Source organism: Carcharodon carcharias, chromosome 31 (assembly GCF_017639515.1).
Source record: "Carcharodon carcharias isolate sCarCar2 chromosome 31, sCarCar2.pri, whole genome shotgun sequence".
Classification (NCBI taxonomy): Eukaryota; Metazoa; Chordata; class Chondrichthyes; order Lamniformes; family Lamnidae; genus Carcharodon; species Carcharodon carcharias.
Window position 1 is genome coordinate 9,593,073 of NC_054497.1, and position 26,978 is coordinate 9,620,050.

The 26,978-nt window shown below is 46.3% G+C and overlaps 1 protein-coding gene across 4 annotated transcripts in view; it reads left to right on the forward strand.

Annotated features, from left to right (window-relative positions):
- Window positions 1-26,978, forward strand: part of LOC121271787 (epidermal growth factor receptor kinase substrate 8-like protein 1) — an 87,452-nt gene that overhangs the window by 34,477 nt on the left and 25,997 nt on the right. For 2 of the 4 annotated variants that reach the window (XM_041178060.1, XM_041178061.1), the window contains 10 exons: window positions 1,984-2,048; window positions 4,335-4,496; window positions 5,858-6,007; window positions 7,516-7,598; window positions 9,607-9,761; window positions 12,253-12,314; window positions 13,972-14,107; window positions 19,263-19,351; window positions 22,555-22,629; window positions 26,091-26,236. In XM_041178060.1, coding sequence (XP_041033994.1) covers window positions 1,984-2,048; window positions 4,335-4,496; window positions 5,858-6,007; window positions 7,516-7,598; window positions 9,607-9,761; window positions 12,253-12,314; window positions 13,972-14,107; window positions 19,263-19,351; window positions 22,555-22,629; window positions 26,091-26,236 — 1,123 coding nt within the window. The other 2 variants (XM_041178063.1, XM_041178062.1) reach the window with 2 other exon arrangements.

Below are 26,978 nucleotides of genomic sequence, written 5' to 3' on the forward strand. Positions count from 1 at the left end.
ACACCCCTGAGTAATTTTGTTTTCTTTTTGGCAATGTTTTATTATTAAATTAATCTCCCTGATGCATGGAGCTGCCTCAGGGAGATTTCTGCGCTCGTTCCTCCTCACCATGCCCGCACATGTAGGGCTGAGCACTTCTCCCCGTGAGTTTCCTGTGATGTCACACCTTGATTTCTATTTCCTAACTTGGCTCTGACTCGCCTCACTGGTGACAGATAGTCGCTCTGCTGCCAGAATTCTCACTGCTGGCCCTTCCACTCTCGGTACTCTGGCCACTGCCCCTCCGCTCTTGGAACTCTCTGCGCTGACCTCTCCGCTATCTTGCCACTGGCCCCTCTGCTCTTGGGACACTCTCCGCTGGGCCCTCCACTCTGGGGTCTCTCTCCAATGGTCCCTCCGCTCTCGGGACTCTCGCTGCTGTTTCTCTGGCCCCTCTGCTCTCAGAAATAGGGAACTGTTGCTGTCTTTTCCTTCCCCAAACCTGGTTTCATTCAGGCCAATTGTTCAGCCTCTCATCTCCCTGACTGACATCAGGAATCTCAGCAAACAAGAACTTGCATTTACATTTTTTTTTATTGATTCATGGGATGTGGATTTTGCTAGCTAGGCCAACATTTATTGCCCATCCCTAGTTGCCCTTGAGAAGGTGGTGGTGAGCTGCCTTCTTGAGCTGCTGCAGTCCATGTGGTGTAGGTACACCCACAGTGCAGTTAGGGAGGGAGTTCCAGGATTTTGACCCAGCCACAGTGAAGGAACGGAGATATATTTCCAAGTCAGGATGGTGAGCGGCTTGGAGGGGAACTTCCACAGTGGTGGTGTTCCCATCTATCTGCTGCCCTTGTCCTTCTAGATGGTGGTGGTCATGGGTTTGGAAGGTGCTGTCTAAGGAGCTTTGGCGAGTTGCTGCAGTGTATCTTGTAGATGGTACACACTGCTGCCACTGTGGGTCGGCGGTGGAGGGAGTGAATGTTTGTGGATGTGGTGCCAATCAAGTGAGTTGCTTTGTCCTGGACAGTGTCGAGTTGTTTGAGTATTGTGGGAGCTGCACTCGCCCAGGCAAGTGAAGAATGCATAGTACCTTTCACAACCTCAGAACCTTCCGAAGTGCTTTACAACCAAGGATGCTTTTGATATGTCGTCGCTGTTGTAAAGTCAGATACCGGACAGCCAATTTGAGCACAGGAGGCCACCACAAACGATGCTGTGATAATGGCCAGATAATCTGATTTACTGATTGAGGAATAAATATTTTCCAGGACACCAAAGAGGACTCTCCCCTTCCTCTCCCCCATATATCCACTATAAGTATGTGGCTATAGCTGTCAGGTTTCACTACAATATTCCATCTTGGTCCAATACCCTCAAGATGTGTGTGTTTGCACATGAAGAGTGGTCAGTTGGGTGTGGTAATGGTTGGCAGCCAGTGCCCATGAAGGTTTGCCCCCTGCCCAGCAAGATATAGAGAAAGGGAAGAGGAGAGAAAACGAACGATCTTCCAGAGAGGTCACACCCCTCTCCAGTTGGGAAACCATTACTTAGTAAATGAAATGTAAAGATTCCACCTAGAGATATCCCAGTATAACCATGAACCAGACAGTCTGGTTCAACAGGTAATGCAAAGCTGGCTCTGTAGGCTGAGATAGGAATCTGTGTGCGATTCCCTTTGAGATCTTGCAAAAGGTCACTTTATGTGAACAGCAATTTAACCCAATTTCCACTGAGAAGATGGTGAAGGCGATGCCTTTAACCAGTGAGGGAGGGAGAGAGCGAGAGAAGAGGGAGGAAGGCAGTGAAACAAATGGCAAAGAATGTATGCGGAGTTGAGCGTGTTTTCAAGAGAGTAGCTGTATAATGGGAGTTTCACATTCAATTTGCCACGCCTATACCTGCTGAATTTTATAACCACCACGTCGTCACTAAGACAGTCTGTTCCTGTTGCTCTCACCAGCCTGGACCTCAATATTCTCTTATTTTGCTTTGCAGAACAAAGAAAGAAATATTCAAATTCCAACTTTATAATGGAAGATCATTCTCAGTACTACGTGAATGTAAGTAATCTCACTCATCTGTACAAGATTTATTCGCATTGCTAACATTGAAAGCTCCATTTTTTTCATATGTAGAGATTCTTTTATTCAGCCCCTCCTCGAAGCCAGTTCTCTCCTGCCTTTTCTCTGGGCAACGGACATCATCCACCCTCCAGATTGCCAGACTACTAGTGGCACAAAATGGGCAAAGCTGCCTCCGATCTGTGCAGGAGTTCGCCCCATTGCTATAACGGCGGGAGAGAGATGTGCCAATACCAAGACTGTCTATCTCCACCTCCTTGTCAGACTTAGCCACTGTCTCAGGTTATCTGCTGCTGAAACCTTCATTCATGCCTCCAATACCTCTAGATTTGACGATTCCAAAGCTCTCCTCTTCCCTTTCTTGATATCTCCCACACTCTACCCTCCCTAAACTTGACATCATCCAAAGCTCTGCCACCTGTGTCATAAGTCAAACCAAGTCCCATTCCCCTATCACCCCTGTGCTCGCTAACCTACATTGGCTCCTGGTCAAGTAATGTCTTGATTTTTAAAATTCTCATCCTTGTTTTCAAATCCCTCCATGGCCCCACCCCTCCCTATCCCTGTAATCTCCTCCAGCCCCATAACCTCTAAGATATCTGTGCTCTTCTGTAATTCTGACTTCTTGAACATCCCCAATTTTAATCACTACTTTTGTTGGCCATGCCTTCGGTCGTCTAGACCCTCCAGTCTGGAATTCCCTCCCTATATCTGTCCACCTCTCTACCTCACTTTCCTTTTTCCTCCCTTAAGACACTCCTTAGAGCTGACCTCTTTGACCAAGTTTTTGATCATCTGACCCCAAATCTCCTTATGTGGCTTTTGTTTTATAATGCTTCTGTGAAGTGCCTTGGGATGTTTCATTACATTAAATGCGCTATATATATATATAAGTTGTTGTTGTTGACCGGCAGATAACAGCCAGGCATTTCTTTAAATATGTAAGCGGATAGGGCTTAACACTCAATGAAGGAGCTGTCTACAAAATCTGGAGCCATTGAGTGAGACAGCATCAAGCCTACGCCACTCAGGATTCTTCAGCAACCAATTGGAAGTATTAAAAGATTAATATTTCTTGAAATTTTCCTGTGGAGGGAGAAAAAGTAGGAGTGCTCCCTCGACCCCTGGTGCCCTCCAGCTGCCTGATCCAACTCCCTCACCCCCTGATCCCGCCATTATGATTTTTTTGTCATGAGGTGAACGCCAGTGGAAAATTGGCTGGTGCCATCAACTCAACCTGTGATGTAGGCCCCAGGACCAACTTCAGGACCGGTGCAGGCCTCTCTGTTCAGGTGCCTGTCTCTCCAAAGAGGCCCAGACTAATAGCTACCCCACAATTCATATCATCATCCACATCTCAATGACACTAAATGCTGGCATATTTATATCGATCCCAAGCCGGTTGGTGAAGTATGAAACTAGGCACCAATACTTTTCTTCACAATAGGTTTATTCACAGAATATAGCATTATAAATGTCTACTTCCTACCTACCAACCTAGTGTCTTGGCACACTCTCTTTATACTCTTTTGAGAGAACAATTAAACAAATGAGCAAGTTACCAATTAACAAGTTAAACTAAAGTGATAGCCCTTAAAGGGGCACTGTAACAAAAGATTTTTTTTAAAGGAGCCTCATTAAGTCAAACTAAAATTTTGTTTTGGGGCTGAGGAAGCAGCCTAGACCCCGAGGTGCCAATGGCCATGGAAGGCCTCAAGCAGACACCTCATGCTCCTTCTCCCAGGACACCCAACCCCGAACATAGCCACGGAAGAGACGCAGACAGTCGGGCCAGAAGAACATCTCTTTTTGTACTCTTTTGAGTAAAACGAATTTAACAAAGTGACATATTAACCAATTTTAAAAAAAACAATTAAACCAATTGATAGTCCCCCTAAGTTAAAATGTCATTTTGGGGGCTGAGGGAGCAACTCAATCCCCTGTGGTGCCCACCGACTGCAGAAAGCCTCAAGCTTGCCAGTGGACACCGCGTGCTTCCTCTCCAAGGTCAGCCGGCCATGAACATAGCCGCAGGAGAGGGGCAGACAGTCAGCCCAGATGAAGGTCTCTCTTTATAAGTGCTCCAGGTAGTTAATCAAACAATGCCCTTCACCTGTGTATCTTAATAATATACCATTCGCGGCACTGACCTTTCACTTTACATTCACAATATTGCGTTATTCCAAATTCTTCTCCCATTGCTCTTTCCTCTTCTATTCGAGTTTCCCCTTATTTCTTTTCGTTCTCTGCCTCTGGTCTCTGCAGCACCTGACCACCTTCCCGCTGGGTCCTGGGGAGGAGACGCAGACTGTCGAGGAATCCATTAAGAAGCTGAAGGCCATGGACAGCAAAGGAAGAATCTGGACCCAGGAAATGCTACTGCAAGTCAACAGCTCGGCCGTCAGCCTGGTGGATGTTGAATCCAAGGTACTTCACGGAGACCCGTGAGACAAGCTTATACATGGGATGCAGGTGTCGCTGGCAAGGCCAACATTCAATGGCCTTCCCTCTCATGCATTTGAGAAGGTGCTGGTGAGCGACTGATCCAAACACGACAGAGTGGCCATTTCAGCGCACCTTTGAAGTCTGGAGTTACGTGTAAATGAGGCCGGGGAAGGACAGCAGAGTTTCTTCTTCATCAGTGAACCAGAATGGCTTTTAAAACAATCAATGATGGTTGTCATGGTCACCAATACCAATACCAGCTTTTAGTTCCAGAGTCGATTTAACTAAAAACAAAAAAATGCTGGAAATACTCAGATGAAAGGTCACCTTGACCTGAAACATTAACTTTGTTTCTCTCCTCTGATCTGCTGAGTGTTTCCTGCAATTTTTGACTTGGTTTCAGCTTTCCAGAATCTGCAGTATTTTGCTGCTGATTTCATTCATCGAAGTTAAACTCCCAGGTTGCCGTGGTGAGATTTGAACCCATGGGCAGAATCTTCGGGTCCCCACGTCACCGCGCGTCTCTCAGGTTTTCAGTTCAGCGGAGTCGGCTGCGCGCCTGTCAAACTGTCAAAGGCCTGTTCAGACCATTTAAAAATGAATTAAAGTCATTAAATGAGCTGCCTGCCCAGCCTTAAGGTTGGTGAAGAGCCCAGGCGACCCTCGCATTTATCATCAAACCTCATCCACAGGTTTCATGAAGGTTTTTAAAGTGTAATAAAAATTTTTGATAAAATTCATTGACATGTCCCAGCTCATGTGACATTGGGAGGCATGTCTTAAAAATATCATTTTCTTCTTCATTAAAGTTTTCCAAAATCAAACTAATCTCCCTAAGGCAGCTGCGTGCCTCAGGGAGATTTCTGCGCTGTTTCGCGCGCAAGCGCAGACCCTGACTCAGCATACTCCCCCTCCCCCCCACCCCCACACCCCCCCCCCCCCCCTCCCCCCCCACCAGCACAGGGAGTGCACAGTGCTTCCAGGTGAGCATCACACTGGGCAGGCCCTAATTGGCCCGCCCACTTAAAATGGCGATCGTGGGTGGTGATTGGCTATGCACCCGCTCGCGCCTGCTTCTGTCCACTCCCCCAGACTGGGAGAAAATCCTCCCTCATTAGCCCAGGCCTCTGTATTACTAACTCATTAATATAACCACTACGCTACCATACATCCATTGGTGCTGCACACAGGTTGTCCAGGAGCTAGAGATGTTCATTCAGGTAAGGCTGGTAGCCTGAGTGGTTTGCCACAGAGAAGTGGTCAAAATGGGTTCATAGTTGCCTCAGAGGCTGGGGGGACCCATCACTTAACCTTCTTCTAATGGGATACTCTTCTCCATTCAGGACGAGCTAGAGACCTACCCGCTGACTGCAATCGAGCAGTGTGACTCGCTGCTGAATAACTGGAGGTTTAACTCGATCCTCATCCTCATCTGCAAGGAGGCTCACCAGACTAAGCCTGATATCCACTTCTTCCAGTGCTCCGAGGTTGGGGTGAGTGTCAGTGCCATGGCAAGGAAAATGGCAGCTTCATTTCTGTCTCACCCTCATGATTTTGAAGAGTGGGGTTGGTGCCGGGTGGAATTCTGTAATGTTGGCCTTTGGCTTGCCAGCCTGCTCTGCTACCCTGTCTGAGATTCACTCCCATTATCCTAGCCGTGGAAGGGGCAGTCATGATCGCTACTGTGGTGTTCAATTGTTCTAGGTTTGATTATGTGAACCTGGTGTCTGATCTATGCTCACTGTGCTCGATTGGTTAAGCCTGGGTGTGGACTTCGCAAAAAGTGAGCAAATGGCAGAAAGAGCTGGAAGCCAGAGCTGACCGATGCAGCAGACTTTTTAAAGCATTGTGAATAAAATCAGTTATATGCATAGAAACCAGTGTCATCTCTGCATTGCTCTGAGATGTAAAATATATAATAGTTACAGGCCATAGAAAGGGACACTGGATTAAGTGCCAACCTAGATACTGTTATCTACCTTCTGGGAGCAGTTATAAAGGCAGCATTGGCATAGGTTGACAGACCAAATGATGGGTGGTGTTGGTTTGGGATGAGCAGGAGTTGATGTTACCCACCAGGAATAGAGACATTCCTAAATGATAGATTTTCCAAGTGATTTTCCATGGTCCCACCATACATTTGATTATGAGTTGTCCTAAAAGGCCATTTTCCTGGTCTCTTATGATCTTCTGCCAAATCACAGCTGGAGCTCATAGAATGATGGAGCACAGGAGGACGTTCAGCCCATCATACCTCTGCTAGCTCTTTCAAAGAGCTAGCCTCACTTCCCCTTGCTCTTTCCCCATAGCCCTGCACATTTTTGTTTTCAAGTAGCTACCCAACTCCCTTTTGAAAGTTGGAACAGCTCCCACCGCCCTTTCAGGCTGTGCATTCCAGATCACGACTCGCTGATTAAAAAACATTTCTCATCTCCTCTTTGGTTCTTTTTCCAATTATCTTAAATCTGCGCCCACTGGTTAGCAACCCTACTGCCAGTGGAAACAGTTTCTCCTCATTAAAGCCCCCAGAACCACAATCCCAATGCATAATGTATATTTCAGCCAATAAATGAATGTACTAATGTTTCGACACAGGTCACAAAAAGACAGCATATATGGTTCTTTTGTGGGAGAGGGGCACATCCAAAGCATATGGCCCCAGACAGGAGGAATTGTTCCCCTGCGTACTGTATAGGTACCAGCTCCGATACTGAGGCCAACACCAGACCTACAGTACTGAAGAGCAAACAATTTATAATTGAGAACACAATCTGCATATTTGAAAACTGCCACACAAGCTGCACAGTACCAGAGGGGAACAAATTTTTCCCTTTTCCCTCATATAATATTGGAGCAGCAATTAGTGCAGAATTATGTCAGAGATTAAATTACTAATGTTTATGATTATTGAAAATACAAGTAAACCTGAGGCCCTGCAGTCGAGTTCCATGCCAGCTAAACATTGACTAGGCATTGCCTCGCTCTGTTCTATTTTTTGCAGGCTGACCTGATTAAGTCCGATATCAACAGCGCAATCACAGATCTGAAGAGTGGAGGAAGGATAGAGAGACCGAACGCTCTCCGGTGAGTTTCTACAAAGAGGGAATGGGTAAAAGAGTGAGGAAGTCAAATATAGATTTGGGCTTGTAGTCCCCAATGGCTCAGTGATTAAATGCACTGCCCAGTGTGGCGCTGATGACTATTCTAACGCTCTCTTGGTCAACTTCCCACTTACTGTAAACCCAAGCACATCCTAAACTCTGATGCCCTATTTCCTAACTTGCACCAAGTCCCATTCACCCATCACATTTTTTTTATTCATTCATGGGATGTGGGCATTTATTGCCCATCCCTAATTGCCCTTGTTAAGAGGGTATTTAAGAGTCAACCACATTGCTGTGGGTCTGGAGTCACATGTAGGTCAGACCAGGTAAGGAAGGCAGATTTCCTTCCCTAAAGGGCATGAGTGAGCCAGATGTGTTTTTGTGACAATCGACAATGGTTCTGAGGTCTTCATCAGTCTCTTAATTCCAGATTTTTATTGAATTCAAATTTCTCCATCTGCCGTAGTTGGATTCAAACCTGGGTCCCCAGAGCAGAAGTCTGGGTTACTAGTCCAGTGACAATACCACTGTGCCAACGCCTCCCCCATCGCTGATCTTCGCTGACTCCCAGTATTGCAGCACCTCGATTTTAAAATTCTCATCTTCTTTTCCAAATTTCTCCGTGGCTTTGCCCCTGTAGTGGAAGGGTCTGGTACATATAGGGTTAATGTGGGACTGAGTACAGTACCACCCCACACAGTGATGTAAGAAGGCACAAGACCGAAAGCTAAAGGCTGTGTGGTGTTGGACAGAGATATATAAAGACCTGGGATTGAGTCTGTTTCATACATCTACCCTTTACTGTTTATGTGTATTTAGTTATGAGTTGTTAATAAAGACTTGCTGTTAACAAATTAAAGAGTACAAGACTTCTTCAGCGCGCCCCCCCCCCCCCCTATCTCTGTAATCTCCTCCAGTCCTACTACCCTCCAAGATCTCTATGCTTCTCTGATTCTGGCCTCTTGCGCATCCTAACATTGATGGCCATGCCTTCAGCTTCTAGGACCCTAAGCTCCGGGATCCCGTCCATAAACCTCTCCGCCTCCCTCTCTCTCTCTCTCTTTCCTTCTTTATGATGCTCCTTAAAATCCATCTTTTTGACCAAGCTTTCGAGGCTTGTCCTAATCTCCCCCTGTGTGGCCTGGCATCAAACCTTTGTTGATAATGCTCCTGTGAAGCGCCTTGGGAACGCTTCATTACATTACAGGGTCTATGTAAATGCATGTTGTTGTTGTTCCTGAAAGACACATGTTCGATCAGTGACCCAGACCAAGTTCAGGGTGGCGTGGGATAGGGTGAAATGGGGGGGGTTGTGGGAGGTCGGGCGGGCGGTCTCAACAGAGGTAGGTGTGTTCCAAATGGTCTCAATTCCCTTGGTTGGAAGGGAAGATTATCAACAGTACTGATCATCACTACCGAGCCACCACTATTGGAATTATGCTTCAGTACTGATCATCCCTCCCAAGCCCACCGCTGGTTAACACTCTGCCAAAGGCTTGCATCCAATGTGCAATGTACTGGTGGGTTTTGAAGGCACTCACATCAAACCCCAGCGAGAGTCATTGCTTGAGGAAGACTCTCCTTGGAGCAGGGAAGGTTAAGGGGAAAGTTAACAGGAGTGTTCAAAATCATGAAGTATCTCGATAGAAGGAACTAATTCCACTGGCAGGATGGTCAGTAACCAGAAGACACAGATTTAAAGTAATTGACAAAAGAACCAGAGGTGAGATGAGAATTTTTTTTTAACACTGTGTGTTATGATAACCTGGAATGCACTGCCTGAAATGGCAGAGGAAGCAGGTTCAGTGGTGACTTTCAAAAGAAAATTGGATGAAGGGGTGAAAATTGCAAGAACATGGGGTAAAGGGTAGGAGATTGGGATTAATTCAATAGCTCTTTCAAAGAGCTGGCACAGGTATAGCAGGTCAAATCGCCTCCTTCCTTGCTGTATGATTCTGGTAATCCATTCATGTTATTCTTCTTTCCAGATTTAACCAGGAGAAAATGAATGAGCAAAGCAGCTCACCACCCTCCCCACCCCTAAAGATGGCTCCCAAAGCACCAGCAACATACAACAGCATGACCCAAGGAGCAACGCCATTACCACCATCATACTTAGCCGCACCTGTAGTGGGCATCCACGGTGAGGAACAAAATTCATAATCCTTTCCATTTATTCCAACATTGTCCTGGTCATCCTCCCATGTTCCATTCTCTAAAAACCTAAGTTTATTCAAAATTCTACTACCAAGATCCTAAATCGCACCAAGTCCCGTTCACCCATCACCCCTGTACTTGCTCTAGCAATGACTCAATTTTAAAATTCTCATCCCTGTTTTCAAATCCCCTCATGGCCTCACATCCCACCCTCCTCCATATCCCTGTGACCTCCTCCATCTCCCAACTCGCAATCGCTAGAACCCTCCGCAATCCCTGCATTACCCCAATTCTAGCCCTCTCTGTGTCTGCCTGATTTTAATCACTCCATCTTTGGCGGCTGTGCCTTCAGTTGGCCAGGTCCTAAGCATTGGAATTCCATCCTTAAACCTCTCTGCCACCCTCTCCTTTAAGCCGCTCCTTAAAGCCCACTTCTTTGACCAAGCTTTTGGTTAGCTGTTCTAGTATGGCTCCATGTTTTGTTTGATAATGCTCACATGAAGGGTCTTGGTGTTATACTGATCCCAAGCCAGTTGGTGAAGTATGAAACTAGACACTAATACTTTCCTTGATAATAGGTTTATTCACAGAATGCAGGGTTATATATGTGTGCTTCCTATGTTCCACACTCTCAGTGTCCCGACAATCTCTCTTTATAAGTGCTCTAAATACTTAATTAAACAATGCCCTTGATTTGTGTATCGTAACGATATGATTAACATATCATTAACACTTGGGACATGTAACTATCTTAAAGGCGCTATAAAAATGCAAATTGTTGGCTATCTAGTCTTCTTTTGCAACAGTCAGTCCAACAAAGAATTAAATTTCCCAGACAAGACTCACTGTTCCTAAAGACAAATTCCCTGAGCCAGATTTACCCTGAAAAACTTCCTTAACACCAGGCAAACGAATGATCCTCACTCAGATATAAAAACAAAAAAACTGCGGATGCTGGAAATCCAAAACAAAAACAGAATTAGCTGGAAAAACTCAGCAGGTCTGGCAGCGTCGGCGGAGAAGAAAAGAGTTGACGTTTCGAGTCCTCATGACAGAACTAGTTCTGTCGAAGGGTCATGAGGACTCGAAACGTCAACTCTTTTCTTCTCCGCCGACGCTGCCAGACCTGCTGAGTTTTTCCAGGTAATTCTGTTTTTGTTTTGATCCTCACTCAGCTTGTTCAGAGTATACATTCTTCACATCTGACCTTGACCCCCATGGAAACAATTGAGTGTGTGTGGTCAGAGTCTGCAAGTTTACTCACCTTCATATTTTCAAACTGTGAGGGTAATTTCTGATGTGGCCCATCTTATGAATGCGTGTAACACTGTCTCTGTGGGGAACTGGTTATGTATGTCACGGTCAAAAAATACACATAATGCCATATGCTTCACATGGGTTCCAATCTGTGTCACTCTTAACCTATCACTGTGAAGACTCACCAAATGTCAAAAGTTCTCAATGCAGTCAACTTAGGGAGCACAACGGGAAAGAGAGAAAGTGGATGAGCAAGTTGGAAAGGGACTAAGGAAACACAAGGGAGAGACAGAATGAAAGAACAAGCGAGAGGATGAGTGAAACAACTAGAGAGACAGAATGAGTGAGAGGAAGAGTCGAAGAATGAGAGGATTACAAACGTGCATGTGAGAGATAGAGAGAAGGAATGAGAGATTAAGAAGAAGGGGGTTTGTGAAAAAGAGTGTTCTTGACAAAATGATGAAAGGATTAATAATGAGTGAGTGAGTGAGCGAGTGAGAAAGGGAAGATGAGAGAGCAACAGAGAGCGATTGCAAGACAGAAAATAAGAGAAAGAGTGACAATGCCAATGGGTTAAATAAAAATTCTGCCTATCCCGTCGCAATCCTATCCTGACCCAAACCCACTCCAGTCCTGCTCCAGTCCAATCAAATCCCAATCCAATTCCCTCCCAGTGACATTCAGTGCTGCCTCCAGTCCCAAACCAATCTCACCCCTGTCCTAACTGCAATCCCAACTCTAGTCATGATTCGAACCCACTCCTAGCTATATGATTGGACATGATAGATAGTAACCCTGCCACCATCATGTGGCCAGACTTGGCAAGGAGGTAGTAGCATGCAGCCCTGGCTTAACCTCGGTGCTTGTTGCTACAAGGGGCATGGTTCTGATCGGATCCTTCCTTGACACTTCAACACTAAACCTGTCCCAGCTGAACTTACATATCTATGGCCCGTGTCCCCTTGAGAGCCTTAAGGTTGCTGTGATCAATACTGAACGGAGCTTATTTACTCTTATAAGGCCAGAATTTTACATTGATCAGGCGTCAAATTGCATTCGGGGGCTGATCGTGGGCGGAAGCTCATTTCACTGCCGCTTCTGGGCCCTCCAGCTTGGTACACGTGCCAAGTGTGAAACAGGCCCAAATATTGAGCTGCCAATTGTGCCCCAGTTTCAGTCAACCATTAATATTTGTTGTCAATATTTTATTCTCATTGTAGAACCCAATGAGACTAGTGGAGACATACAGGACACAGCCACACAGAGGGCAGCTCGTGAGGTGGTGAGTTATGCCTATGTTAACTCAGGAGCTGTTCGGCCAGTGGACCAGCATCTTTAACCAGACGCAAGTTCTCAATGAACAGTCTCAGTTGCGCAATTCTCATAGGAACAGGAGGAGGCCATTCAGCCCCTCAAGCCTGTTTTGCAGTTGAATGAGATCATGACTGATCTATATCTACTTGGTTCTATAACCCTTAACACCCTTACCAAACAATCTATCAGTCTCAGTTTTGGCATTTTCGATTATCCCTCGGCTTCTACATTTTGGGGAAAAAGAGTTTTAGATTTCCAATATCCTTTTTGTGAAAAAGTCCTTCCTGACATCACCCCTGAATGGCCTGCCTCGAATTTTAAAGTTATGCCCCTTTGTTCTGGGCTCCCTACAAAAGGAAATAGTTTTCCTCTATCTGTCCCCATCAAACCCTTCAATCGTTTTAAACACCTCAATAAGAGATGCCAAAAGTACTGCCTTTCAGTCTTTTTAAAATTTATTCATTCATGGGGTGTGGGCCTCACTGGCTGGGCCAGCATTTGTTGCCCATCCCTAATTGCCCTTGAGAAGGTGAGCTGCCTTCTTGAAGCTCTGCAGTCCATGTGGTGTAGGTACACCCACAGCGCTGTTAGGGAGGGAGTTCCAGGCACTTGACCCAGCGACAAGTCAGGATGGTGAGTGGCTTGGAGTGCAACTTGCAGGTGGTGGTGTTCCCATGTGTCTGCTTGCTGCCCTTGTCCTTCTAGGTGGTAGAAGTCACGGGTTTGGAAGGTGCTGTTGAAGTAGCCTTTGTCAGTTGCTGCAGTGCATTTTGTAGATGGTACACACTGCTGCCACTATGCGTCGGTGGTGGAGGCAGTGAATGTTGAAGGTGATGGGTGGGATGCCAATCAAGCGGGCTGCTTTGTACTGGATGGTCTTGAGCTTCTTGAGTTTTATTGGAGCTGCACTCATCCAGGCAAGGGGAGAGTATTCCATCACACTCCTGACTTGTGTTTTGTAGATGGTGGACAGGCTTTGGGTAGTCAGGAGGTGAGTTACTCACCACACAATTCCCAGCCTCTGACCTGATGAGGTATTAAATCCAGGCCCCTGTCTGCCTTCTCAGGTGGATGGAAAAAAATCTCATTGCACAATTTTAAAGAAGAGTTGGGGATTTCTCCCTGGTGTCCTGATCAATATTTACCCATAACAAACATCACAAAAATCATAGATTTTCTGGTCATCGTTGCATTGCTGTTTGTGGGATCTTGCTGTGCATAAATTGGCTGCCATCTTTCCTGCATTACAACAGTGACCGCACTTCAAATGCTGTAAAGCAATTTGGGATGCCCTAGGGATGTGAAAGACACAATATAAATGCAAGTGCTTTTTTTTTCCTCATGGAGGAGTGGGCATAAGGTGTGAAAATGGTGGGTACAGTTCTACAGGAAGAGACGTGTTTGGGGGTGAGGGAAAAGGGAAGCCCTGATTGGGCAGATGTATAAGGGGGGGTCGAGAGAGGAGAAAGGGACATTGACCTTCAAAGGCATGGAGGTGAAGGGCCTGGATAACAGATGGGATTGTCTATTGGGTGGGATCGAAAGTTGCCAGGAATTGCTATGCACTAAATTGTCTTTGTTGCTAGATGTTTACTGAGCCCCTTTCGTTTCACTTCCTCTTCCAGGCGATTCTCAATCACACTTTTGATGATATTGAGGCCTTCATGATAAGGCTTCAGAAATCAGCTGAAGCTTTCAAGATACTGGATCAAAGGAAGAAGAGCAGAATGGGGAAGAAGAGGAATACAAAAGACATTGGGGGTGTGTACAACAGAAGCAGGTTTTAGCTGGGCGCCTGAGGCTGGTGTCAGTGGTGAGGAGAAATCTCCTTTGCAGAATAGCAGCCAATTCCCAAGTCCAATTCATCGTTAGACCTCAACTAAGGTACCAATTGGTGGCTTCACAATTGGCCACCATTATCTGGGTTAGGTGGGGGGGTCTTTTGGCGCAGCAGGTAGAGTCCTTGTCTCTAAGCCAACAGCTCCAGGTTCAAATCCCACCCCAGAACTTGATGGCCAAGGAAGGGACATTCATAACCCATCAAACAGGGTTGAGTACCGGCCTGCAACTCCTTCCAACACATGCCAATGGCAGGTGGTAAATGCAGGAGACGTTCCTGGCCAGCCGTCTGATGGAAAGAACATTGAAGCCTCTACCATCACTAATCTTAGTTTGGGACTACAATATGTATGTAAAAATATACATGTTGCCACAGCAACTCAGGTTCCTTAGGGAGTGGAGGCTGGTTGACTCATTTAGCTGGGATGGTGTGTGTGGATCAGATTGTCACCAAGAACAGGGGGTTTGATTCCCCCTTTCAGGCTGGGGAGAATTCGGGACCTGCCTCCTTGTCCTACCTGAGTTGGAAGTCGTGGTGCTGGGAGTCAGACCTGCCTTCGGGGGCAGACAAAAAGATCTGGGTTAGAGAGATCAACCAGAGGTCTAGACACTCAGCTCTAGAGCCCCCTCCCTAAACCCCTCCACCTCTCTCTCCTCCTTTAATATGCTCCTTAAAACCTACCTCTTTAACCAAGCTTTGGGGCACCTGTCTTAAAATCTGTTCATGTGGATCGGTGCAAAATCTTTAGTCTGATAATGCCTCTATGAAGACCCTTGAGATATTTTACTATGTTAAAGGTGCTGTATAAATGCAGGTTGTTGTTGATTGTTAGCCAGAGACTGATCGGGGCCCTGTGTATAAAGGTAATGTCAGAGGGCAGGACTTGTAGACCTTGATGGGGAAATGTGCAGAGGCCACGAAAATTCTCACTACCTGCCAGTGTGCCATTTTCCTGGAGGCTGGATTGAGACAGCAGGGCTGCTGTGTGTGTGTATATTTATATATATATATTGCTGAAAAAAGAGACATGCTGTTGAAGCTTTTATAGCTAGAATCTACACATATTCATACGCAGGGATCTGTTCTCTGCAGGCAAAGGGGATGTCCAGGCACTACGCCTTTTTATAAAATTAAACAAAAGTGTGGGGGACAATGGTTCCCTGGTGCATTCTCCATGGCAAAGCCTCAACTAATCAAAGTTGACTTGCCAGCCAATCAACATCCTTTTCTCATGTGGTATAAATTGTTGCTCCCTTTGAAACTTGGTATTCTTTCATCTGTCCTGATGAGTGCAAGATGAAAAGCTTCGACAGCATGTCTCTTTTTTCAGCAATACTCGAGTACTGTACTACCAAGCGACTAATATATATATAACAGATATATGCGTCTGTATATAAGGTCTATTGTTGTAGGCTGACAGGAATTTTCCAGTTGGCCTCGAGGTTGTCCATAGTGTCTGGAACAGCCCTGTTGCTTGGAAGCGCCTCCTGTTAGCAGACAATGGACCAGTGCTCCAGGCAGTCTCTGAGGACTTCCTGGTCTGCCTGATTTCAGCTGCAGAGGCAGACTTCCTTGTGGAGGGCCTCCCCCGACTGCTGAAGGTATTTTTAATTTTAGAAGATTAAAAAGTCGGGAGAGGGCGCCTGAAGATGAAGGCCACTCCCGCGGCCACCCTCTTACATATCTGAAGTGGAAGGCCTTCTATTTCCTTGAAGGCCCTCCCACCATCCCTAATAGGACACCGAGCCTGTTGTCCTGCCATTAATTGGCCAATTTGGTGGGGTGGGGAAACACTGCCTCGGTTGTGACCCCATTTGACCTCAAGGTCAGGATCTCACCCAAAGGACAAAATCCTGCCCAGGATCCCTCCATGATGCCCCACCCCCAACCTCCCAACACCCGTTGTCATAGCACACAACAATAACTTGCATTAATATATAGCAGGTAAGGTAATAAAACATCCCATGGCACTTCACAGGAGCGAGTATCAGACAAACATATGACACTGAGTCACATAGGGAGATATTAGGCCAGGTGGCCGAAAGCTTGGTCAAAGAGAGAGGTTTTTAAGGAGTGTCTTAAAGAGAAGGGAGAGGTGGAGAGGTTTAGGGAGGAGTTTTCAGGGTTTAGGATCCCATACACAGAGAAGGAGCTCTCGATTGAGCTGTTGGAGGCCACCATGTAGGACTGAACCCTCCAGGAAAGACAAGGGGCAAAGTGGCAAGAACTCCTCTAAAAACAGCAAGAGGGAAGAGGGATAAATGATACACCACTTTATCAAATATTAGATGGAACAGCTGAATAACGTGTTAAAATAACAATGCTGGATAACACGGGTACCTGTCTCGGAACAGTACTTAAAGACTATGATCTGCCAAACCAGGCTTATGCTGCCATTTGCATCATGCACTCTTTCCATCGACTAAACATGTTGGCTCTGACCCCCTAGCCAGTCAGGAGGCAGCTTCACAGGGGCATCATTGGCAAGGCCAGCATCTGTTGCCCATCCTTAATTGCCCTTGAACTGAGCGGCTTCCAAGACCATTTCAGAGGGCAGTTAAGAGTCAACCACATAGCTGTGGTCTGGAGTCACATGTAGGCCAGACTGGGTAAGGATGACAGATTTCCTTCCCTAATGGGACATCAGTGAACCAGATGGGTTTTTACAACAATTGATGATAGTTTCATGGCCACCATTAACTGAGTCCAGCTTTATATTCCAGACTTACTAATTGAATTTAAATTCTACCAGCTGCTGTAGTGGGATTTGAACCCGCATCCCCAAAGTATTAGCCTGGGTCATTGGATTACGAGTTCAGTGACTTTACCAGTACACCATCATCTCCCCACTCTGTCCCCTCAATCTCTAAAAGTAAGAGTGGATGAAACTTCTTAACTTGACCACACATCAGACTAGACCATTACTGAACTCACTGCAGAATCCCAAATAGCTTGAGAGGCCACAGAAGTGATGTCACCTGAGCTACTCTTCAATTTGCATCAGAAGACACTTTACTTTGATGCAGGGGCATTGTATAATGTCAATGCCAAGTAGTTTAGCATTCTTTGCGCCAACCTTGTTTCTTTATATTCATTTGTGGGATATGGGCATCGCTGGCTAGGCCAGCATTTATTGCCCATCCCTAATTGCCCTTGAGAAGGTGGTGGTGAGCTGCCTCCTTGAACAGCTGCTGTCCATGTGGTGTGGGTACACCCACAGTGCAGTTAGGGAGGGAGTTCCAGGATTTTGACTCAGCGACAGTGAAGGAACAGCGATATATTTCCAAGTCAGGATGGTGAGAGGCTTGGAGGGGAACTTCCAGGTGATGGTGTTCCCATGTGTCTGCTGCCCTTGTCCTTCTAAATGGTAGTGGTTGTGGGTTTGGAAGGTGCTGTCGAAGGAGCCTTGATGAGTTCCTGCAGTGCATCTTGTAGATGGTACACACACTGCTGCTACTGTGCATCAGTGGTGGAGGGAGTGAAAGTTTGTTGATGGCATCAAGCTTCTTGAATGTTCTTGGAGCTACACCCATCCAGGCAAGTGGAGTATTCCATTACACTCCTGACTTGTGCCTTGTAGATAGTTTACAGACTTTGGGGAGTCAGGAGGTGAATTATTCACCACAGGATTCCCAGCGTCTGACCTGCTCTTGTAGCCATGGTATTTTTATGGCTAGCCCAGTTCAGTTTCTGGCCAATAGTAACTCCCAGGATGTTGATAATGGGGGATTCAGTGATGGTAATGCCATTGAATATCAAGGGCTGATGTTTAGATTCTCTCCTGTTGATGATGGTCATTGCCTGGCACTTGTGTGGCGTGAATATTACTTGGCACTTGTCAGCCCAAGCCTGGATATTGTCCAGGTCTTGCTGCATTTGGACATGGACTGTTTCAGTATCTGAGGAGTCGCGAATGGTGTTGAACATTGTGCAATTATCACCGAACATCCCCACATCTGACCTTATTTTGGAAGGAAGGTCTTTGATGAAGCAGCTGAAGATGACCAGGTCTAGGACACTACTCTGAGGAACTCCTGCAGTGATGTCCTGGAGCTGAGATGATTGGCCTCCAACAACCACAACCATCTTCCTTTGCGCTAGGTATGACTCCAACCAGTGGAGAGTTTTCCCCCTGATTCCCATTGGTTCCAGTTTTGCTAGGGCTCCTTGATGCCACATTTCAGTCAAATGCAGCCTTGATGTCAAGGGCAGTCACTCTCACCTCACCTCTGAAGTTCAGCTCTTTTGTCCATGTTTGAACCAAGGCTGTAATGAGGTCAGCCTTGAAACATTGGTAATAGCTTTGTCTCAGTGGCAATAAGATCACCTCTCACCCATGGCCTTCTGGGGTCAAGGTCCCATGCCAGGACTTGCGGTCGCAGTCAAGGCTGACCCTCAACGCAGTATTGAAGGAGTGCTGCCTCATATTTTAGATGAGGCGTTAAGTGTCTGCTTATTCAGGTGGACCTAAAAATCCCATGACGCTATTTCAATGAGAAGCAGGGGGTTCTCTCCAGTGTGCTGGGCCAATGTTTCTCCTTCAATCAAACACCACAGACACACTAGTCATTTATCTCAGTTGCTGGTTGTGGGAGCTTACTGTGCTCAAACTGATTGTCACGTTTCCCTACATTACAATAGCGACAGTGCTTAAAAATATCTCATTGGCTGTGAAGCATGTTGGCACAGCCAGGGAGGTGCAACTTAAAATGCAATACCTTTCCATGGGAAACTTGGACAGCCTGGCACAGCGCCCCACCGCCTTCTCAAGGGCATTTAGAGATGGGCAATAAATGTTGGCCTTGCCGGTGACGCCCCGTCCTGTGAAAGAATTTTAAAAAGCCCATCTCGCGGGCTGCCTTCTGATGGGCTAGGGATCAGAGCCAGCCCATTCAGTCAGTGCAGACAGTGCGAGATAAGTAAATAAAGAAATTCCGATGGGAGGTCAGACTTGTCGTCTACACTGCCTTTTCCGTGTGTGTTTGCAGCTTTACCTGTTTTCTTTATATCCATGATATCCAGCCTCCACAATTTTTTCTATTTGCACCTTGAATCAATGTTTTCTCTTCATTTCAGAGGGTCTCCTGACAGTGAGAGCTCGGCCCCCGACCCAGGAGGCGTTTGTCGATGTTTTTCAGAAGTACAAATACTCCTTCAGTCTGCTGGTAAGCGATGCATCAAGCAGAGAGGCTCAAACCCTTTCGAAAGGATTTGGCCATATCAACTGTCAGTGTTCATGGCCTTGGCGCTGTTTGTCTCTGCAAACAGGCCCAGACAAAGGTGCCTAGTTGATCGCTAAAGTTCAGGACTGAATGCCTAACTCGGGTGTTGTCTGTCACCTTGGCTTTGATCTCTTATAACTGTTAGCAACCCAGCTTCCCAGTATCATTGTAAATGCTTGGAGACTGCAGAGGCTTTGAGTTAATGAACTGTGCACGTGATGTGAAACAGTTGTGGTTAATGGGATAACCTTGAAACTCAGCTGTAGTGCTATCTGTGGAACTCAGATACAAGTAGTGATTACAGCAGTGATCCTGCCTCAAGCCTTACTCTGCTGAATCTACAGTAACTCTGCAGTTATGCAGGGAGGAACCCTTACCGTCCTGAATAAACAGTGACCCGATAGAGTTACACAGTGTGTGTTCCTTACACTGCAGAATAAACAGTGACCCAACTGAATTACACAGTATGTGATCCTTACCCTACAGAATAAACAGTAACTCTACACAATTACGCAGTGTGTGATTCACAACCTTCTGAATAAACAGTAACTCTGCAGTTACACAGTACATGATCATTACCCTGTGGAATAAACAGTTACACAGTGTATGATCCTGCTGAATAAACAGTGACTCTGTAGAGATACACAGTGTGCGATCCACACCCTCCTGAATAAATAGTGACTCTGTACAGTTACACAGTGTGTGACCCTGCTAAATACACAGTGCCCGGACAGAGTTACACATTGTGTGATCCACACCCTGCTGAATCTAGGAACAGTTCTGATGAAGGAGTCATTTGGACTCGAAACGTTAACTGTATTCCTCTCCGCAGATGCTGTCAGACCTGCTGAGTCTTTCCAGATATATTTGTTTTTGTTTTGAATCTAGGAACCATGTTGATTTGCAAACCAAATTTTGATTCCTATGGCTCCTATTTGTAGCACACCGTGGCCAGTTAATGTTTTTTTAATTCATTCACAGGACGTGGGCTTCGCTGGCTAGGCCAGCATTTATTGCCCATCCCTAATTGCCCTTGAGAAGGTGGTGTTGAGCTGCCTTCATGAACCGCGGCAGTCTATGCGGTGTAGGTAAACCCACAGTGCTGTTAGGAAGGGAGTACTAGGATTTTGATCCAGCCACAGTAAAGGCACAGCAATATATTACCAAGTCAGGATGGTGAGTGACTTGGAGGGGAATTTCCAGGTGGTGGTGTTCCCATCTATCTGCTGCCCTTGGCCTTCTAGATGGTAGTGGTCATGGGTTTGGAATGTGCTGTCGAAGGAGCCTTGATGAGCTCCTGCAGTGCATCTTGTAGATGGTACACACTGCTGCTACAGTGCATTGGTGGTGGAGGGAGTGAATGTTTGTAGATGGGGTTTATCAAGCGGGCTGCTTTGTCCTGGACGGTGTCAAGCTTCTTGGAGCTGCACTTATCCAGGCATGTGGGGAGTATTCCATCACACTCCTGACTTATGCCTTGTGGATGGTGGACAGGCTTTGGGGAGTCAGGAGGTGAGTTACTCATCGCACGGTTACCAGCCTCTGACCTGCTCTTGTAGCCATAGTATTTATATGGCTGGTCTAGTCCAGTTTCTGGTCAAGGGCAACCCCAGGATGTTGATAGTGGGGGATTCAGGGATGGTAAAGCCATTGAACATCAAGGGGTGATGGTTAGACTCTCTCTTGTTGGAGATGGTCATTGCCTGACACTTGTGTGGCGCAAATGTTACTTGGCACTTGTCAGCCCAAGCCTGGATATTGTCCAGGTCTTGCTACATTTGGACATGGACTGCTTCAGTATCTGAGGAGTCGCGAATGGTGCTGAACATTGTGCAATCATCACCGAACATCCCCACTTCTGACCTTATGACGGAAGGAAGGTCATTGATGAAGCAGCTGAAGATGGTTGGGCTGAGGACACTAAAAAGTGACTGATAATTCAGTCAAACCAGATATCAGGGATTGGATAATGTTATGGGTTAAACATTATTTTTCCTGTATGACACCATCCTAGACCAAGAGATGGGAGTTTCCCCTCACCACCGCCAACCACCCCCCACTGTCAACCACGCCCCACCACCACCAACCACCCCCCACTGTCAACTACCCCCCACCACGTCTCTTTTTTTCTCTCAGATTAACAGGCTGATGTGAAATATTGTTAAGGGAGCCCACTTGTCTCAGTAAAATCTCTCTAGGCCAAAACTGTCCATAATTCACTGCAGATTGGATTCAATTGTCTTTCTTACTCAGAGATGGTGTAATGATGATTCAGGTAAGTAACGGAAATGTCCCCCAGGTGCCAATGCAAAGACCTCTGACGTTGTGCTTACGTTACATAGCTGTAGGTGAATAAAGCTTATCTTTACATTAACCAGTGCTGTACCTGTTCTGGGAGTGTTTGATGGGGACAGGGTAGAGGGAGCTTTACTCTATATCTAACCCCGTGCTGTACCTGCCCTGGGAGTGTTTGATGGGGACAGTGTAGAGGGAACTTTACTCTGTATCTAACCCCATGCTGTACCTGCCCTGGGAGTGTTTGATGGGGACAGTGTAGAGGGAACTTTACTCTGTATCTAACCCCGTGCTGTACCTGTCCTGGGAATGTTTGATGGGGACAGTGTAGACGGAGCTTTACTCTGCATCTAACCCTGTGCTGTACCTGCCCTGGGAGTGTTTGATGGGGACAGTATAGAGGGAGCTTTACCCTGCTTCTAACCCTGTGCTGTACCTGTCCTGGGAGTGTTTGATGGGGACAGTGTGGAGGGAGCTTTACTCTGTATCTAAGCCCGTGCTGCACCTGTCCTTGGAGTGTTTGATGGGGACAGTATAGAAGAGCTTTACTCTGTATCTAACCCCGTGCTGTTCCTGTCCTTGGAGTGTTTGATGGGGACAGTGTAGAGGGAGCTTTACTCTGTATCTAACCCCGTGCTGTATCTCTCCAGCATTAACTCCAGGACACTTTAAGTACAGTGTAAGAAAGCAAAGACATTAAAAACCTAAAGAGAATCCACTGAGTGATTTTGAAGATGTGTTGAATTTGTAAGTGAATGGATCGGACCTTGTCACTGGATTGAGGGAGTGGTCATGGCCCTAGTCGACCCAGGAGGTATAATCTAACGGAAGAACTTTGTTCTTACTTTCAGGCACGTCTGAAGAATCACATCGTAAACCCCAGCGCAACTGAACTAATCCACTTCCTATTCGGACCCCTCAACACGGTGAGCAGATTGCTTTCGACAGCTATCATATCATGATGGGTGGCTCCTTTCTCTAGTGAGCCCATGGGCACAGCCTCCATTTTGTACTTAGCCGAGAAGGTTTTGTGAACTTTTTCCATAACGATAGCTCCACAGAGTTCGACATCTACTGCCTCAGCAATGACCTGGGAGGTGATGGTGTAGGGGTAACGTGGCTGGATTAGCAACCCAGAGGAAAACAAAAATACCTGGAAAAACTCAGCAGGTCCAACAGCATCTGCGGAGAGGAACACAGTTAACGTTTCGAGCGCGTATGACTCTTCAACAGAACTGAGGAAAAATAGAAAAGAGATAAAATATAATCTGGTTTAAGGGGGTGTGAGACAGGTAGAGCTGGATAGAGGGCCAGTGATAGGTGGAGATAGCCAAAAGATGTCACAGACAAAAGGACAAAGAGGTGTTGACGGTGGTGATATTATCTAAGGAATGTGCTAATAGGTGACATTAACATTGCAGCATTAACACTCCACCCTGCTCTCTTGCCCTCATGTCCGTCCTTGGCTTGCTGCATTGTTCCAGTGAAGCTCAATGCAAACTAGAGGAACAGCACCTCATCTTCCGACTAGGCACTTTACAGCCTTCCGGACTGAATATTGAATTCAACAACTTCAGTTCACGAACTCTCTCCTCCAACCCCACCCCCTTTCCGATACCGCACCCCCCCCCCCTCCTTTTTCCAATAATTTATATATATTTTTCTTTTCCCACCTATTTCCATTATTATTTTTAAATGTATTTCCATCCATTGTTTTATCTTTATCTTTTAGCCTATTTCGAACCCTTCCCCCCACCCCACCCCAACGAGGGCTATCTGTAACTTGCTCGTCCTGCTTTCTACCCTTAATGTCACCTTTAGCACATTCCGTCGATAATATCACCACCGTCAGCACCTCTTTGTCCTTTTGTCTACGACATCTTTTGGTTATCTCCACCTATCACCGGCCCTCTATCCAGCTTTACCTGTCTCACCCCCCCTTAAACCAGATTATATTTCACCTCTTTTCTATTTTTCCTTAGTTCTGTTGAAGGGTCACTCGGATTCGAAATGTTAACTGTGTTCCTCTCCGCAGATGCTGTCGGACCTGCTGAGATTTTCCAGGTATTTTTGTTTTTGTTTTGGATTTCCAGCAGTTTTTTGCTTTTATCTTAGTAACCCAGAACCCAGGCTAATGCAGCTGGTAGAACATAAATCCAATTCATAAAATATGGAATTGAATGCAAGTCTCAGGACTAACAAAACTATCATTGATTGTCATAAAAACCCATCATCTGGTTCACTAATGCCCTTTAGGGAAGGAAATCTGCTGTCCTTACCCGGTCTGGCCTACATGTGACTCCAGACCCACAGCAATGTGGTTGACTCTTAACTGCCCCCCGAAATGGCCTAGCAAGCCACTCAGTTCAAGGGCAATTAGGAATGGGCAACCAATGCTGGCCTTGCCAGCGACACCCACATCCCATGAAAGAATAAAGAAAAGAAATGTGAAGGCCCTGGATGGGCACAAAGCCAAGATTCGGGTTGTAGTTCAAGCCTCGGAGATGCAATTCACCAGCGTCACTCCTTGAACACCTTGGCAGTAACTGCATTAACAAAAAGAACAAAGAACAAAGAAAAGTACAGCCCTTCGGCCCTCCAAGCCTGCGCCGATCATATTGCCGGTCAACTAAAACATTTTGCACTTCCGGGGTCCATATCCCTCTATTCCCATCTTATTCATGTATTTGTCAAGCTGCCTCTTAAACACCACTATCGTACCTGCTTCCACCACCTCCTCTGGCAGCGAATTCCAGACACTCACTACCCTCTGCGTAAAAAACTTGCCCTGCCCATCCCCTCTAAAGTTTTCTCCTCTCACCTTAAATCTATGTCCCCTAGTAATTGACTCTTCCACTCTGGGAAAAAGCTTCTATCTACTCTGTCCATGCCACTCATAATTTTGTGAACTTCTATCAAGTCGTCCCTCAATCTCCGTCGCTCTAGTGAGAACAATCCGAGTTTCTCCAACCTCTCCTCATAGCTAATAACCTCCAGACCAGGCAGCATCCTGGTAAACCTCCTCTGTACCCTCTCCAATGCCTCCTCAGGATTTCCGCAGCATAACATCATCCCTGGGCCCAACACGTCTACCCCCACCCTTACCCACTTCGCCCTCCTGAGATGCAGGGACTGTAACCAGGAGGGATGTGCAGAAACTTGGATATGTCGGGGCCTGGACAGAAGTAATCTGGCTATTCGACTATGACATGCATCAAAGGCAAACCCTGTCCTGCCCTCATCTCTTGATGTCCAAATGCATACACTTTCCAGCAGAGCTTTTCTTTCTAATTACTGCCTCTGAGCTGGGAGCTACACAGTGCTGAGGCAGATATTTATTGCCCATCCCTACTTGTTCTGAGGGGACTAAGGCTGCGTAGTGTGGGACTGCAATCACATGTAGGCCGGACTGGCTAAGAGCTGCAGGCTCCCTTCCCTGAAGGACATTAATGAACCGATTTGCTTTTCATGATAATCCGTCATATTTCAAGTTTATTTCCTTCTTATTTTTGATGCCATGTCGTAAGTAGCCAGATCTTGTGAACTTATCAGAGTGAGCTTAGAACTCTGGTTGCAGTCCACTACCATAACCATGAGATTCCCATTCCCAGAGCAGATCACCAGATAATGGCTGGGGGAAATTTCTGACTGATTCCCACTGTTCCCCCTCACCCATGGCATCTGAAGTCAATTGGAATATTCCAACTGCTGCCCTCACTGGGACCAGTCAACTGAAGCCAGGACTCCAACCTCGGGGCTTCCTAGGGTTTGCATAGCACAAGAGAATCACAGCTCATGGAGCTACCAATCAAGCCTTTTTAAAAAATGTATTCTTGTGAATGTGTGCATCACTGGCTAGGCCAGCATTTATTGCCCTTCCCTAGTTGCCCTTGAGAAGGTGCTGGTGAACTGTCTTCTTGAACCGCTGCAGTCCATGTGGCGTAGGTACACCCACTGTGCTGTTAGGAAGGGTTCCAGGATTTTGAAGGAACAGCCGATATATTTCCAAGCCAGGGTGACGTGTGGCTTGGAGGGGAACTGGCAGGAGGTGGTGTTCCCATCTATCTGCTGCCCTTGTCCTTCTTGGTGGTAGTGGTCATGGATTTGGAAGGTGTTGTCCAAGAAGACTTGACGATATGCTACAGTAGATCTTGTAGATGGTACAAACTGCTGCAACTGTGCGTCGGTGGTGGAGGGAGTGAATGTTTAATGTTGCAGTAGAGATCGCAAGTTTAAAAGGTGCTGGCAGAGCCTTGGTGTATCTTGAGGATGGTATAGGAAGGTATCCTGACCCCTTCCCCCTTTCACATATCTGTCCAGGCAGATCATTGGTAGAATGGAGCCAAGGTTTTTGACAGTGTTGTTGTTATCCCTTTGCTCTGCATAGATGGTGCAGTCAGCAGGTTTAGATGTGGCCAGCTCAGTTGCCACCCCGTTCTTGACCAACGATGCAGTCCACTTTTTGACCAACACCCTCGATGAGAAGGAGATGAAACTGTGGCAGTCACTGGGAGACTCCTGGACCAAACCCAGGTAGGAAACACCCATCAGTTACCCTGTGCACTGGAGCAAAGCTCTGGTCTGCATATTACAAGTAAGGTATAGAGAAACTGGAGAAGGTACAAAACAGATTTACAAGAATCACACCAGAACTAAGAGGTTGTAACTATCAGGAAGGACTTTACAATCTGGGACTGTCTTCCCAAGAATTAGGAAGGTTAAGGGGTGACCTAATAGAGGCCTTTAGAATTTGCATCTATACACGAAATGGTTTGATAGTGTAGATAGAGAAGAAATGGTTCCACTCATGACGGAGTCAAAAGTCATACTTCATTCATAAAATTTGTAAAAGTACATTGCATAATAGTTTAAATTTGACATTACATAAAGCACAATGTAGTCCAATTTCTTTTTCTGCAGTACATGGTACTCTGCCATGCCTCATCACACTTGTGATTACAGGTTATATTTACAATATACATTCTCTGGTAGACACAGCCCAAGGGGTTGTCATGCAGTTTCCAGCCCCTCAGTATACTATGGTTGAGAGGCCTTAGATTGTGACCTTTCCCCATTGAGCCTCTGCTTTAGTGCGTCCCTTAGCACATAGCCTGGACCTTGGGTTGTGTCAGTCTGCAACACTTGGTCATCGATAGCTCTTTGCACAAGAAGGCCAGCAAGTTTCAGGCAGACCGAGTTGATGGTTCTCCTGTGGCCATTGATGTTTATCTCAGCGTGCGTCCCTGGGAACAGCCTGTGGAGCACAGAGTCCTGC